At 45.7% G+C, this 12,248-nt stretch overlaps 2 protein-coding genes across 2 annotated transcripts in view; one reads left to right on the top strand and one right to left on the bottom strand.

The window, feature by feature from the left end:
• LOC122551953 (anion exchange protein 3-like) overlaps positions 1-12,248 on the top strand; it is a 257,659-nt gene that overhangs the window by 93,659 nt on the left and 151,752 nt on the right. The gene's annotated exons all lie outside the window — the stretch shown is intronic.
• LOC122551824 (aspartyl aminopeptidase) overlaps positions 1-12,248 on the bottom strand; it is a 49,879-nt gene that overhangs the window by 4,373 nt on the left and 33,258 nt on the right. Inside the window, exons 7-11 of the mRNA XM_043694311.1 lie at positions 11,841-11,948; positions 8,532-8,609; positions 7,317-7,400; positions 4,723-4,883; positions 1,517-1,556 (exon numbers count right to left, since the gene is read on the bottom strand). Coding sequence (XP_043550246.1) covers positions 1,517-1,556; positions 4,723-4,883; positions 7,317-7,400; positions 8,532-8,609; positions 11,841-11,948 — 471 coding nt within the window. The remainder of the gene's footprint in view (positions 1-1,516; positions 1,557-4,722; positions 4,884-7,316; positions 7,401-8,531; positions 8,610-11,840; positions 11,949-12,248) is intronic.

Genomic DNA, 12,248 nt, shown 5'->3' with positions numbered 1-12,248 from the left:
GCATGGGGGGACTTGGTATTTGGGACCTTGCTGGGGAGGGTAGTGGTATGTGGCTGCAGGTGTGGATTGCGGGGGGCTTGGTGTGGCGTGGCCGTCAGTGGGGCATGGTGTGGGTCGTGTGGTGTGGGTGGGGTGTGGTGCAGGCGGGGCGTGGGGGTGTGCGCCCTATGAACTTTCAGTACAGCTCTGAAGTTCAACATAATAAATATGGAATTTTATTCATCTTCATGTCAATGCAGGTATTTAAAAGTCCAATGGCTTCACCCAGCTTGTAGTGTGAGAAATGGGACTTAGGTCCATTTTGTCTGATCAATGTTAAAGATCTCATGACACCACTCAGTGAAGTATGTTTTCTCAAGGTGTCTCATCCAATACTGCTTCTGTAACAGTGGTGTAGCAGTTATTGGACAAATAATCCAGAGACCATGAGTACAAATCCCACAACAGCATGGACGGGTGGGACCAAAGTGCCTGTTTCTGTACTGTATATCTCTATGACAGCTGCTGGTTCATTTCTTTCAGCTTTTAAAACATCTGCAAAAACAAGGAGAGAAGTCCAAGCCCCACGGACATTGCGTCTGGTTCCAGGAGCTCTGAGTAGGACATTGAGGTGATCATTGTTTGGGTAATCTAGAATTGTGAGAATGCCACCTTAAATCCTCTGACTGTATTTCAGGCTCTGGATCCAACCTCAAAAGACAACTGAGCAAACACCAAACTAGTGTCACTCAGATTGACCGTGGAGTTGTCAAATTGTAGTCAGAGATTCATAGATGGAAATGTGTTGCTGGAAAAGCGAAGCAGGTCAGGCAGCATCTAGGGAACAGGAGAATCGACGTTTCGGGCATTAGCCCTTCTTCAGGAATCTCCAGTCAGAGATTCATAGCCAATGCTCGACGAGAGGCTGTACAGAGAACGATGTAATTGTTCCTGGAGCTGTGTTTCAACTCCACAAACATCAAGGCAACAAACTAGCAGCAGCTCTGGAAGTGTCAGGGGTAACTGAAGGGGTAATAAGAAAATTACAGGCTGAAATACAGCAGGCATTGTATGAAAGGATGGTGGGAGTATCCATAAACAATGACCTACAAAGGAAATTGGTTAGATATTTGAAAAGGAAAAAAAAAATTGCAGGGTTACACGCAGTTGATCAAGGGAGCGGGACTTATTGGACAGTTCTTTCAAAGAGCTAGTGCAGGTATGATGGGCAGAGTGGCCTCTTACTTTGTTGCATCCCTGTCTCGCTGCATTGCTAAAGGAATAAATCTTGGTCAGGGCAAGAGAGGGCCCTCACCTCTATTTAAAAGTGCCATGAGATCTTTAACATTGGCTACAACAGCTGGGGAAGCAGGGAATGGAGGGGATCAGGTTTGACAGAAATAGAGAACTCAGTGAAAGACAAGAGAAGCAATACACTTGATTTGTAAAAATAAAAGATACAACTTGACCCGTTAATTTGACAGGACGACCCAGAGGCTCACTCTTACAGGGTTTGACACGGGTCGGTAAAGCTCACCTTGTGAAGGGCTGGCCTGTGATTTTCCTCATGCTTGTCTCTGAAAGTATTCAAAACACAAGGTCAATTTCACTCAATCTGGGACTTGTTTAGAATCACAGAATCCCTACAGTGTGGAAACAGGCTCTTCAGTCCATACCTATTCTCCGAAGGTAAAAAACAACTCTACTCCAGAACCTATTCTTCGAAGAGATCCATTCCCCTATCCTAACCACTGAGCCACCGTGCCACCCAAAGCTGGAGGTTTTCATCCTGTTCCTGAGGACCAACCCCATTTACCCCTGACTAATGCACCTAACCTACACATCCCTGAACGCTACGGACAATTTAGCATGGCCAATTCACCTAACCTGCACATTTTTGGATTGTGGGAGGAAACCAGAGCACCTGGAGGAAACCCACGCAGAGACGGGGAGAATGTACAAACTCCACACAGACAGCTGCCCGAGGCTGGAATCGAACCTGGGTCCCTGTTACTGTAAGGCAGCAGTGAGCCACCGTGCCACCCAAAGCTGGAGGTTTTCATCCTGTTCCTGAGGACCAACCCCATACCCTCCTGCACCCCACACGCTCACCCGCATTATAAGTGATTCATGAACCCTGTTAAAAAGTGTTTTTTTTCCCTATCAACATACTTAAAAGCCCATTATAAACTGATGCACAGCAAGATCCCACAACAGCTAACCAAGTGAATCACCATAAGTGACGTTCCTAAGATCCTGATACATTTTGAAGACGTGGGCCAAACCTAACAAATAAGACGAGATGAATTGAGGAAATCCGGTCAGCGTGGATTAGTTGGACCGAGAGGTCTGCTTCCATGCTGTACAGCTTTATGACTCTCTCAGTCTTAAACGGCTTGACTCTCATCCTGAGAATGTGTCCCCTTGTTCTAGAGTCACTGGCCAACCAAGTTCACCCTGCAATATCCTGTAGGGGTGCTGTAAACTTCAATGAGCTCACCCTTCAGTCGTCAAAGCTCGAGAGAATACAGACCTGGTTTACTCACTCTCTCTTCTAAGGTGACTAAAGCTGATCACAATCTACCAGGTGAAACCTCATCAAGACTTGATACAACTGCAGCAAGAAATCTTTATTTCTGTATTCAAATCCCCTTGAAATCCAACATCTTCTTGCTGACAATAAAATGTCAACAATTTGCCTTTCTGATTGCTTGCTGCAGACGCATGCTGGCGTTCAGAGACTCATGGACAGGGACAGCTTGATCCCTTTGGCAATCTGCACTTCCTGACCTTTCAACATTTAAAACAAAAAGAATCTGCCCTTCTGTTTTGAAGTAAGTAGCTTCGCATCTATGCTCCTTCTGCTGGTCCATTCACCTAGCCTGTCCAGGTCCGCCTGAAGCCTCCCCACAGCTCAGACTGCCATCCAATTTGGTGGAACCAGCAAAGCCGGAAATGTTATAATAAAAGCAAAATACTGCAGACACTGAAGATTTGCTGAAATAGAAACAAGAAGCACTGGAGAAACTCAGTGGGTCTAGCAGCATCACTGGAGAGAGAAACAGGGTTCACATTTCAAGTCCAGTATGTTTCTCCTTCAGTGATACATCAGACCAGTGTCCCAATACAGAATGCTGCCAGACCTACTGGGTTTGCCCAGCACCTTCTGTTTTATACCTTTGCTCATTATTCATTCTCGGATGTTGGTAGTTGCTGGCTAGGGCAGCATTTATTGCCAATTCCTAATGGCCTTTGAGAGATGATGATGAACCACTTAAACAATTGCTGTCTGTGCCCATGTATGAAGATAAAGTGAGGGCTGCAGATGCTGGAGATCAGAGCTGAAAATGTGTTGCTGGAAAAGCGCAGCAGGTCAGGCAGCATCCAGGGAACAGGAGAATCGACGTTTCGGGCATAAGCCTGAAGAAGGGCTCATGCCCGAAACGTCGATTCTCCTGCTCCTTGGATGCTGCCTGACCTGCTGCGCTTTTCCAGCAACACATTTTCAGCCATGTATGAAGATACTCTCACAATGCTGTTGGGAACAGATTTCCAGTTTTGACCTACAGAACTAGTACCACAGCAGTTACGTTACTGGAATGGTAACCCAGAGGACTAATGATCTCGAGGTGCATATTCAAACCTTATGTTAGCCACTGGGGAGTTTTGATTCAATTAAAGAAACTGAAAGAAAATATTACTCTCATTAATTATAATAATTTAACTATCAGACTGTCATAGAAACCCATCTGGTCCAGAAGGAAATCTGCCATCCTTTCAGGCTCTGGCCTGTGCTTATTCAAAACATATTCCTTCTGATCAGTTCATAAAGACTAGTCCTCACTAACTCAAATCAAGCCAAAACGGTTGTGGAATGTGAAGTTTTCGAGCATGCAAAGGATATTCATGGTCTTGCCTTTGTCTGAACTGCTCAGATTTGCAGATCCACAGCAACATGGATGGCACTCAACTGATGTTTGAAAACTAGGTGGAAGTGGGTACTCCAGATGCTGGAGATTAGAGTCAAGGTTACAGTGGTGCTGGAAAAGCACAGCAGGTCAGGCAACATCCAATGCTGCTGCATGCTGCCTAACCTGCCTTGCTTTTCCAGCACCACTCTAATCCTGATCTTTGGAAACATTGTGACAAAATACTAAGCTGCATCAAATCATGCAGAAAAGTTAGAACCTACAGGTAACAGGTGGCATGGTGGCTCAGTGGTTAGCGCTGCTGCCTCACAGTGCCAGAGACTTGGGTTCAATTCCAGCCTTGGCCAACTGATTTGTGTGGAGTTTGCACATTCTCCTCCTGTGTGCGAGCTTCTGCTGGGTGCTCCGCTTTCCTCCCACAGTCCAAAGACTTGTAGGGTAGGGTGGATTGGCCGTGGGGAATTACCCAGAGTGTTCAGGAATGTGTAGGTTAGGTGTGTTAGCCATGGGAAATGCCAGGTTACAGCCATAGGGTAGGGGCATAGGTCTGGGCGGAAAGTCCTTCAGACAGTTGGTGTGGACTCGTTGGGCTGAATGGCCTGTTTCCACACTGTGTGGGGATTCTAAAAACAAAATACATTGTTCTTTCTGTCTTAAATGACAGTCCAATGCAGCACTGCCCTAGACTGCTTCTTGACTAATTGCTAAGTGCACATTATTTCCATCATTACTGATCTAGACAATAGCCAGGGATGATCTGACTAGCAACACCATGTCATTCTGTAAAAGCAGAATTGGAAATGGAAGCACTCACGTGTAGTTGGGGTGTACAGCGTGCGCCATGTCCGAGCTGATCATGAATGACTTGGGAATGGCTTCTTCAAACGCAGTCGGGTTGTCGCAACAGGAAGCCAGGCGACGTAGAACTAACTCCGTCAAGGAGGAGCCTGCCCCCTGAGCACTCTCGCTGCCCACCTTTCAACGACCACAAAGCAGAAGGCAGAGGGAGAAAGAACAAGATTAGAAATAAAAAGAACCATGGGCGCTGAAAGTAGAAATAAAAACAGAAATAGGTGGAAAAACCCGGCAGGTCTGGCAGCACCTGTGGAGAGAAAGTCGTCATTGTCTACAGGTTTAGTACCAGAGGACTGGAGGATTGCAAATGTTGTGCCCTTGTTCAAGAAGGGCAGGTAATTATAGATCAGTGAGCCTTACTTCTGTTGTAGGAAAAGTTTTGGAAAGGATTATAAGTGATAGGATTTATAATCATCGAGCAAGCAACAATTTGATGGGAGATAGTCAACATGGTTTCGTCAAGGGCAGATCGTGTCTCACAAACCTCATCGAGTGTTTTGAGAAGGTGATGAAGCATGTAGATGAGGGTAGGGCAGTTGACGTGGTGTACACGGACTTCAGTAAAGCTTTGATAAGATTCCACATAGTAGGCTGTTGGAGAAAATGTACAGACATGGGATTGAGGGTGATTTAGCAGTTTGGATTAGAAACTGGCTTTTGGAAACAAGGCAGCGAGCGGTGGTTGATGGAAAATATTCCGCCCGGAGTCCGGTTATTAGTGATGTGCCACAAGGATCTGTTTTGGGACCACAGCTGTTTGTCATTTTTATAAATGACTTAGACACAGGCAGAGGTAGATGGGTCAGTAAGTTTGCAGATGATACTAAAGTCGTGGATTAGTGGACAGTGTGGAAGAATGTGACAGGAGGACTTGGATAAACTGCAGAATTGGGCTGAGAGATAGCAAATGAAGTTCAATGCAGATAAGTGTGAGTGCTTCACTTTGGGAAGAATAACAGGAAGGCAGAGTACTGGGTCAATGGAAAGATTCTTTGCAGTGTGGATGTGCAGAGGGATCTTGGAGTCCATGTGCATAGATCCCTGAAAGTTGCCACCCAGGTTGATCGTGCTGTTAAGAAGGCATACGGTGTGTTAGGTTTCATTGGTAGAGGGATTGAGTTCCGGAGCCGTAATGTCATGCTGCAACTATACAAAACGCTGATGCGGCCACACTTGGAATATTGTGTACAGTTCTGGTCGCCATATTTCGGGAAGGATGTGGACGGATTGGAAAAGGTGCAGAGGAGATTTACCAGGATGTTGCCTGGTCTGGAGGGAAGGTCTTATGAGGAAAGGCTAAGAGACTTGGGTCTGTTCTCATTGGAAAGAAGAAGGGTCAGAGGGGATTTAATAGAGACATACACGATGATCAGAGGATTAGATAGGGTAGACAGTGAAAGTCTTTATCCTCGGCTTGTACGAGGGGGCATAACCACAAATTGAGGGGTGATAGATTTAAGACAGATGTCAGAGGCAGGCTCTTCACACAGACAGTGGTAAGGATGTGGAATGCCCTGCCTGCCAATGTAATTAACTCAACCACATTAGGGAGATTTAACCAATCCTTGGATAAGCACATGGATGATGATGGGATAGTGTAGGGGTATGGGCTTAGATTAGTTCACAGGTCAGCGCAACAACGAGGGCCGAAGGGCCTGCTCTGCGCTGTATTGTTCTATGTTCGGTGTTCTCAAGCAGAGTTAACGTTTCAGGTTCTGTGATCCTTCTTCAGAACAGTTCTGCAAATTGGCCGTCGTATTTGTAAATCTATCCTTATTTCATCAGATGCAGGGAATGTGATAACGTGTTCGCTGATCTTCTCAGTGTTAAGAATGAAATAAATATCAGTTCCAAAATCAGACAGAACCCGACTGGCCTCGTCCTAAAGTAATTCTCATCTCCACCTGAGAAGGCAGCCCCACAGATCACAAATGATATTCTGAGATGAACTTCCTCCAGTTATGTATGTATGAGCTCAGTAGGGTAGATGACTATCATGAGGTTCAGACAGAGAGATGCCAACAGTGCAGGTTCAACTCCCATACTGGCTGCAGTAGTTTAAGGAGGCCCTGCCTCCTCACTCTACCGTACGATAGATATAGGACCCCCAAAGCTCGGTTATCAATGGTCTCGCTCTCTCTCTCTCTCGAGACAGATGCCACTGATACTTTGTGGACTACACTTGGATATACTTATTAAGTTTGCATAAGTCATATCTGTGGGCCTTTTGACTTTCATCCGTCTTACAGAGCACTCACACAGGAACAGGTCATTTCTCCAGTTGGCAAGCACTCATATAACTGCTCCTTCCCACTCTCCCATCTCATTGTATAACCTGTCATTCTAATCCTTTCTCCATTATGTGTTTCCTCTTTAATTCCATCCACGTTACTCGCTTCAACTGCTCCCTGTGGGAGTGGGCTCCACATTCTCATCACTTTCTGAGTAACAAAATTTCTCCTGAATTTCCAATTGGATTTGTTACTGTCTCACACTAGTCCTGATCTTATGCACAAACATCTTCGCAATGTCCATCATATCAAATGAACCTACCTCTTCATTGTCAAACAGCGTAACCACTCGGATATTGCTGTCCTCAGCCAGTGTGCCTTGCTCCTCGGATGATTCAATCAGGGCCTGTAAAGGATGCAGAAAGGGGTCTTACCACAGAGACACCAAAACAAGGAATGGAAAAGCCATATATGCCACTTTGGTTTGGCACTTGTCCCCTTGAGTTAGAAGGTTGTGGAACAGCATGCCAGGACTTTTACTCGTGTTTCTGCTGTGCACAGCTCAGTGGGAGACCTGAACCCATAACCTTTTGACACTGAGGTGAGAGCACTGGCCATCTCACCATGGCTGATACAAAAGCAGGGGGTTGAGTCAGTCTCACACCAATGTTGAGAAACAAGAGAGCATTTCCAGGAACAAATTAATTCTCACTTATGCAGTGCCTTTAATATAAAACAGCATCCCAAAGGAACGAACGGGAGCACTGTAAAACTAAATGCAGCACAAGCCACAGTGCTGATATTAATCCGGGTGACCAAAAGCTTGGTCAAAGAGGTATGCTTTAAGGATTAATTTAAAGAAGGTGGAGAGGTTTACAGAGGGAATTGCAGATCGTAAGGTCTAGGCAGCTGAAGGCACTGGTGAGCTGAAGGCACTGGGGGATATGCAAGATGCCAGAGTTGGAGGAACACAACAATCTCAGAGAGTTGGAATGGCAGAATGAGATTTTAGAGCGACGGGCAAAACCACAGGGGCATTTGAAAACAAGGACGAGAAATTTAAAAGCGAGGTGCTGTTGGACTAGGAAACAATGTGGCTAGCGAGCCCGGTGATGAGTGAACACCTCCTGGCGAGGGTCAAATCATAGCGAGTAACCAAAGTGAACGCAACAGAGTGGGAGAGTGCAGAAGTGGTCTAAATAACTCGTGAATAAAGGACCAACAGGAACACCACCATTAGCTGTACGTTGTTAATGTTTCAAGTTGGATATTTGGAATGCTGCGTGGCTAGCAAAATAATATATACTTCTTTTACCACTTTAACTGTGCTATATATGTCCAAGTCCTTTAGACAGGTGCTACCAATGTAGGTTTGTCACTCAGCCACCTAAGACGATTTGGGAATGATAATCTTGGAAGTTGGTTTGAAGATGCAATACAAACAAGAGAGACAAATCGGGGCACAGGGAGGGAGAGGAATTCCGGCAATGTGTTCCTTTTTCTTGACTACGTGTTGAAGTGGGTTAATGCACATTACCTGCAAGGCACAGTAACAGCTGTGTAAATTATCCAACCGTGGAGCAAATATAAACTCCTTGAAGACGCCACCCAGAGCCTGGAAGGAAGAACAAGGTGGCTGGTGAAGCACAGTCAGAACAGCAATGACAATACCACCCCCCCACTGCTCAGATGTAAACAGCCGATTCTCACAGTGACCAACGCAGCCAGTAATAGTGAAGGAAAGCAATATTTCCATGGTGCAAAAGGAATCAAGAGTTAGGGGGTTGGATCTTTTAGCCCTGTGCTGGAGGACAGGGTCTGGGAGGGAGGACATATAATATCAGCCTATCGCCTTCTCATCCACATCTGCCCATTCCCCGTACATATCCTAAACCAGAACAAAGGATCACGGATACTGGAGATCTGAAATAATCAAAAACAGAAAATGGGTGATTGGAACTCAAAGCGTTAATTCTCCACAAGTGCTGCCAGACCCACTGAGTTTCTTCAGTTATTCCTGTTTTTAATCAACTTGTTTCAGATACATTTCTGGTGCAGTTGGGTCTTGAACCTGTGTCCCCTGGTTCAGAGGTAGGGACAATAAGACTGCCCCAAAGGAGCCCTTCCCACTACGTAATATGGAGGAGCTGGTGTTGGAATGGGAAGGACCAGGTCAGAAGTCACATGACACCAGGTTATAGTCCAACAGGTTCATTTGAAATCACAAGCTTTCAGAGAGTAACTCCTTTTGAATAAACCTGTTGGAATATAAACTGGTGTCATATGAGTTCTGACTTTGCACAACATAATATGTTTGGAGTTAGCAGGCAGAAGAGAGCAGGTAGTCCATCATTTTAACCAAATTCTTTAAACGAAGGTAAATTGAGTGCATTAGAGGCACCTCTCCCTCATCCTTACAAAGATGATACCCTGCCATCTGTAATTTCAAGCCTGTCTGCTGCACCCCACCAACCACGTCTCCATTCTCCTTAGCATAGCTGGTCCTTACTTGTCCAAATTCCAGCCCAAAATCCAGGATTTACTGGGTCCAGATGCTCTGGCTGGGGCTAGTCTCAGCAGTGCCCATTCGGGGTTTGCTGCTCTGGTCACACTGCAAGTCAGATTTGCCAGCAGCTTGAGAACAGGACATCCTCCTGCCAATGTGTGCACTGTTCACGCGTACTGAAGGCTGCCTCCATGATTGGTGCAGAGTAACCCTATTTTACATACACACCTGACATTCCGTCTGGGCTGGGAAGGCAAGCAGGATACCTCCTTACCCTGCAACATTCAGTCCAGTACTGCAGGTCAATGATATTTCAGAAAGACCTCCATAATTGTTTTCTTCACAATTTAAATGTTACTCATTTGGGAGGGGGGGGGGTGGTAAGACCACCATTTATTGCCCATCCTGAAATGCCATTGAGTAGGTGATAGTGAATGTAACTGAGGCCAATTCGAAGGTCAGTTCAGAGTCAGTTCATTGATGTGGAACTGGATGGCACAAAGATGGCTGATTTTCTTCCTTGAAGAATGTTAGTGAGTGAGATGGGTTGTTAAGTCAATTGGCAGGAGAATCGATGTTTCGGGCATGAGCCTTTCTTCAGGAGCCTTCCTGAAGAAGGGCTCATGCCCGAAACGTCGATTCTCCTGTTCCCTGGATGCTGCCTGACCTGCTGCTCTTTTCCAGCAACACATTTTCAGCTCTGATCTCCAACATCTGCAGCCCTCACTTTCTCCTGTTACGTCAATTGACTACTTTTACTGGTTGTCATTACCGATACTGGCTTTGTGTCTTACAATTATTTATTTAATTGATTTTTTTAAAAAAATTCATTAATGGATCATGAGCATTGTTGGAAATGCTGCATTTCTCCCTATTTTACAAAGGGCAGCTAACACTGCTGTAGCTCTGCACTCACAGACGCTGAAGCCTCTGGGGATGACTGTGTGCAAGTAGCTGACACCTTTACAACATTAAAACAGCGACTACACTTTAAAAGCACATCACTGACTATAAAGTACATCTTTGCCTTTAAGAGTGGCCTAGTGACAATGTCACTGGTCTAGTGATCCAGAGGTAAAAACAAGGACTGCAGATGCTGGAAACCAGATTCTAGATTTGAGTGGTGCTGGAAAAGCACAGCAGGTCAGGCAGCATCCGAGGAGCAGGAGAATCAACGTTTCGGGCCGGAGCCTTTCATCAGGCTCATGTTCTGGGGACAAGGGTTCAAATCCCGTCACGGCAGCAGGTGGAATTGAAAGGCAACTCATGATCGTGGAACTGAAGTCGAGTCTCAGTGATGGTGACCATGGAACTATAATCACTTGTTGCTAAGGCTCAGCTGGTACATGAATGTCTTCAATGGTCTGGCCTACTTGTGACTCCAGACTCACAGCAATGCAGGTGACTCGGAACTGCCCATTGACCAACATCCACTCAAAGCTGTGCAGCTGCTGGGAAACATGGCACGCGCGGGTCAGTGGGTCAAGGAACAGTTTCGGCTTTCAGAAGCCACTGTCGCACATGGATCTCTGAGTCCACACTGCGGTCGAAACAAAACTACATCAAGTCTTTCCTAAGAACCAGCACAGTAATCCGCTTAGAGTCATAGAGCTGTACAGCATGGAACCACACCCTTTGATCCAACCTGTCCATGCCAACTAGATATTCTAAATTACTCTAGTCCCATTTGCCAGCACTTGGCCCATATCCCTCTAAACCCTTCCTATTCATATACCCATCCAGATGCTTTTTAAATATTGTAATTGTACCAGCCTCCACCACTTCCTCTGGCACCTCGTTCCATACACACACGACCCTCTGCGTGAAAAAGTTGCCCCTTAGGTCCCTTTTATATCTTTCCCCTCTCACCCTAAACCTATGCCCCCTAGTCCTCGATTCTCCCACCCTGGTAAGGAAACCTTGGTTATTCACCTTATCCATGCCCTTCATGATTATATAAACCTCTGTAGGGTCACCCCTCAGCATCTGACACTCCAGACAAAACAGCCCCTGCCTATTCAGCCTCTCCCTGTTTCTTAAACCCTCCAATCCTCTCCTGTACCCTTTCAAATTTAACAACTTCCTTCCCAGTTAGTTCACTTAGTTCAAGGGCAATGCTAATCATACCCGGCGTTATCACATCCAAAGCAACAATAAAAACACCTTGGGAAGGTTTTGAAAGGCAGTATATGAACGCAAGTGACTCCCTCTCTATGTGTTTGTGTTGTGAGTTGCACCATTCCACACTCCCACTTACCATCCGATCGTCACCAATTCATCATTCCAACTCTGATCCACAATGATCACGCTGTCGGAACCTTTTCACAGAAACAGACTTACCCCAGGCTGAGTATCGGCCAGACATAGCTCAAAGTCAATGATTTTGTCCACATTGACTCCCAGTTGAGCACAGAGCAGGTTCAGCAGGACAGAGTGGTGCTTCTCGGACTGTGGATGAAAGCAAATCAACAAAAACACTGTGTCACACAATAATTACAGTGCAGGAGAAGGCTGCTCGGCCCATCGTGCCTGTACTGGCTCCTTTATCCAGAACCAACTTTTTAACTATTCCCCAGATCCTTGCACATTGTTTTTATCCCGATTATTAATGGTAAGGTCCTAGGGAGTGTTGCTGAACAAAGAGACCTTGGAGTGCAGGTTCATAGCTCCTTGAAAGTGGAGTCGTAGGTAGATAGGATAGTGAAGAAGGCGTTTGGTATGCTTTCCTTTATTGGTCAGAGTATTGAG

The sequence above is a fragment of the Chiloscyllium plagiosum genome, chromosome 7 (assembly GCF_004010195.1).
Source record: "Chiloscyllium plagiosum isolate BGI_BamShark_2017 chromosome 7, ASM401019v2, whole genome shotgun sequence".
NCBI lineage: Eukaryota > Metazoa > Chordata > Chondrichthyes > Orectolobiformes > Hemiscylliidae > Chiloscyllium > Chiloscyllium plagiosum.
This window is presented reverse-complemented; position numbering and strand designations above follow the sequence as displayed.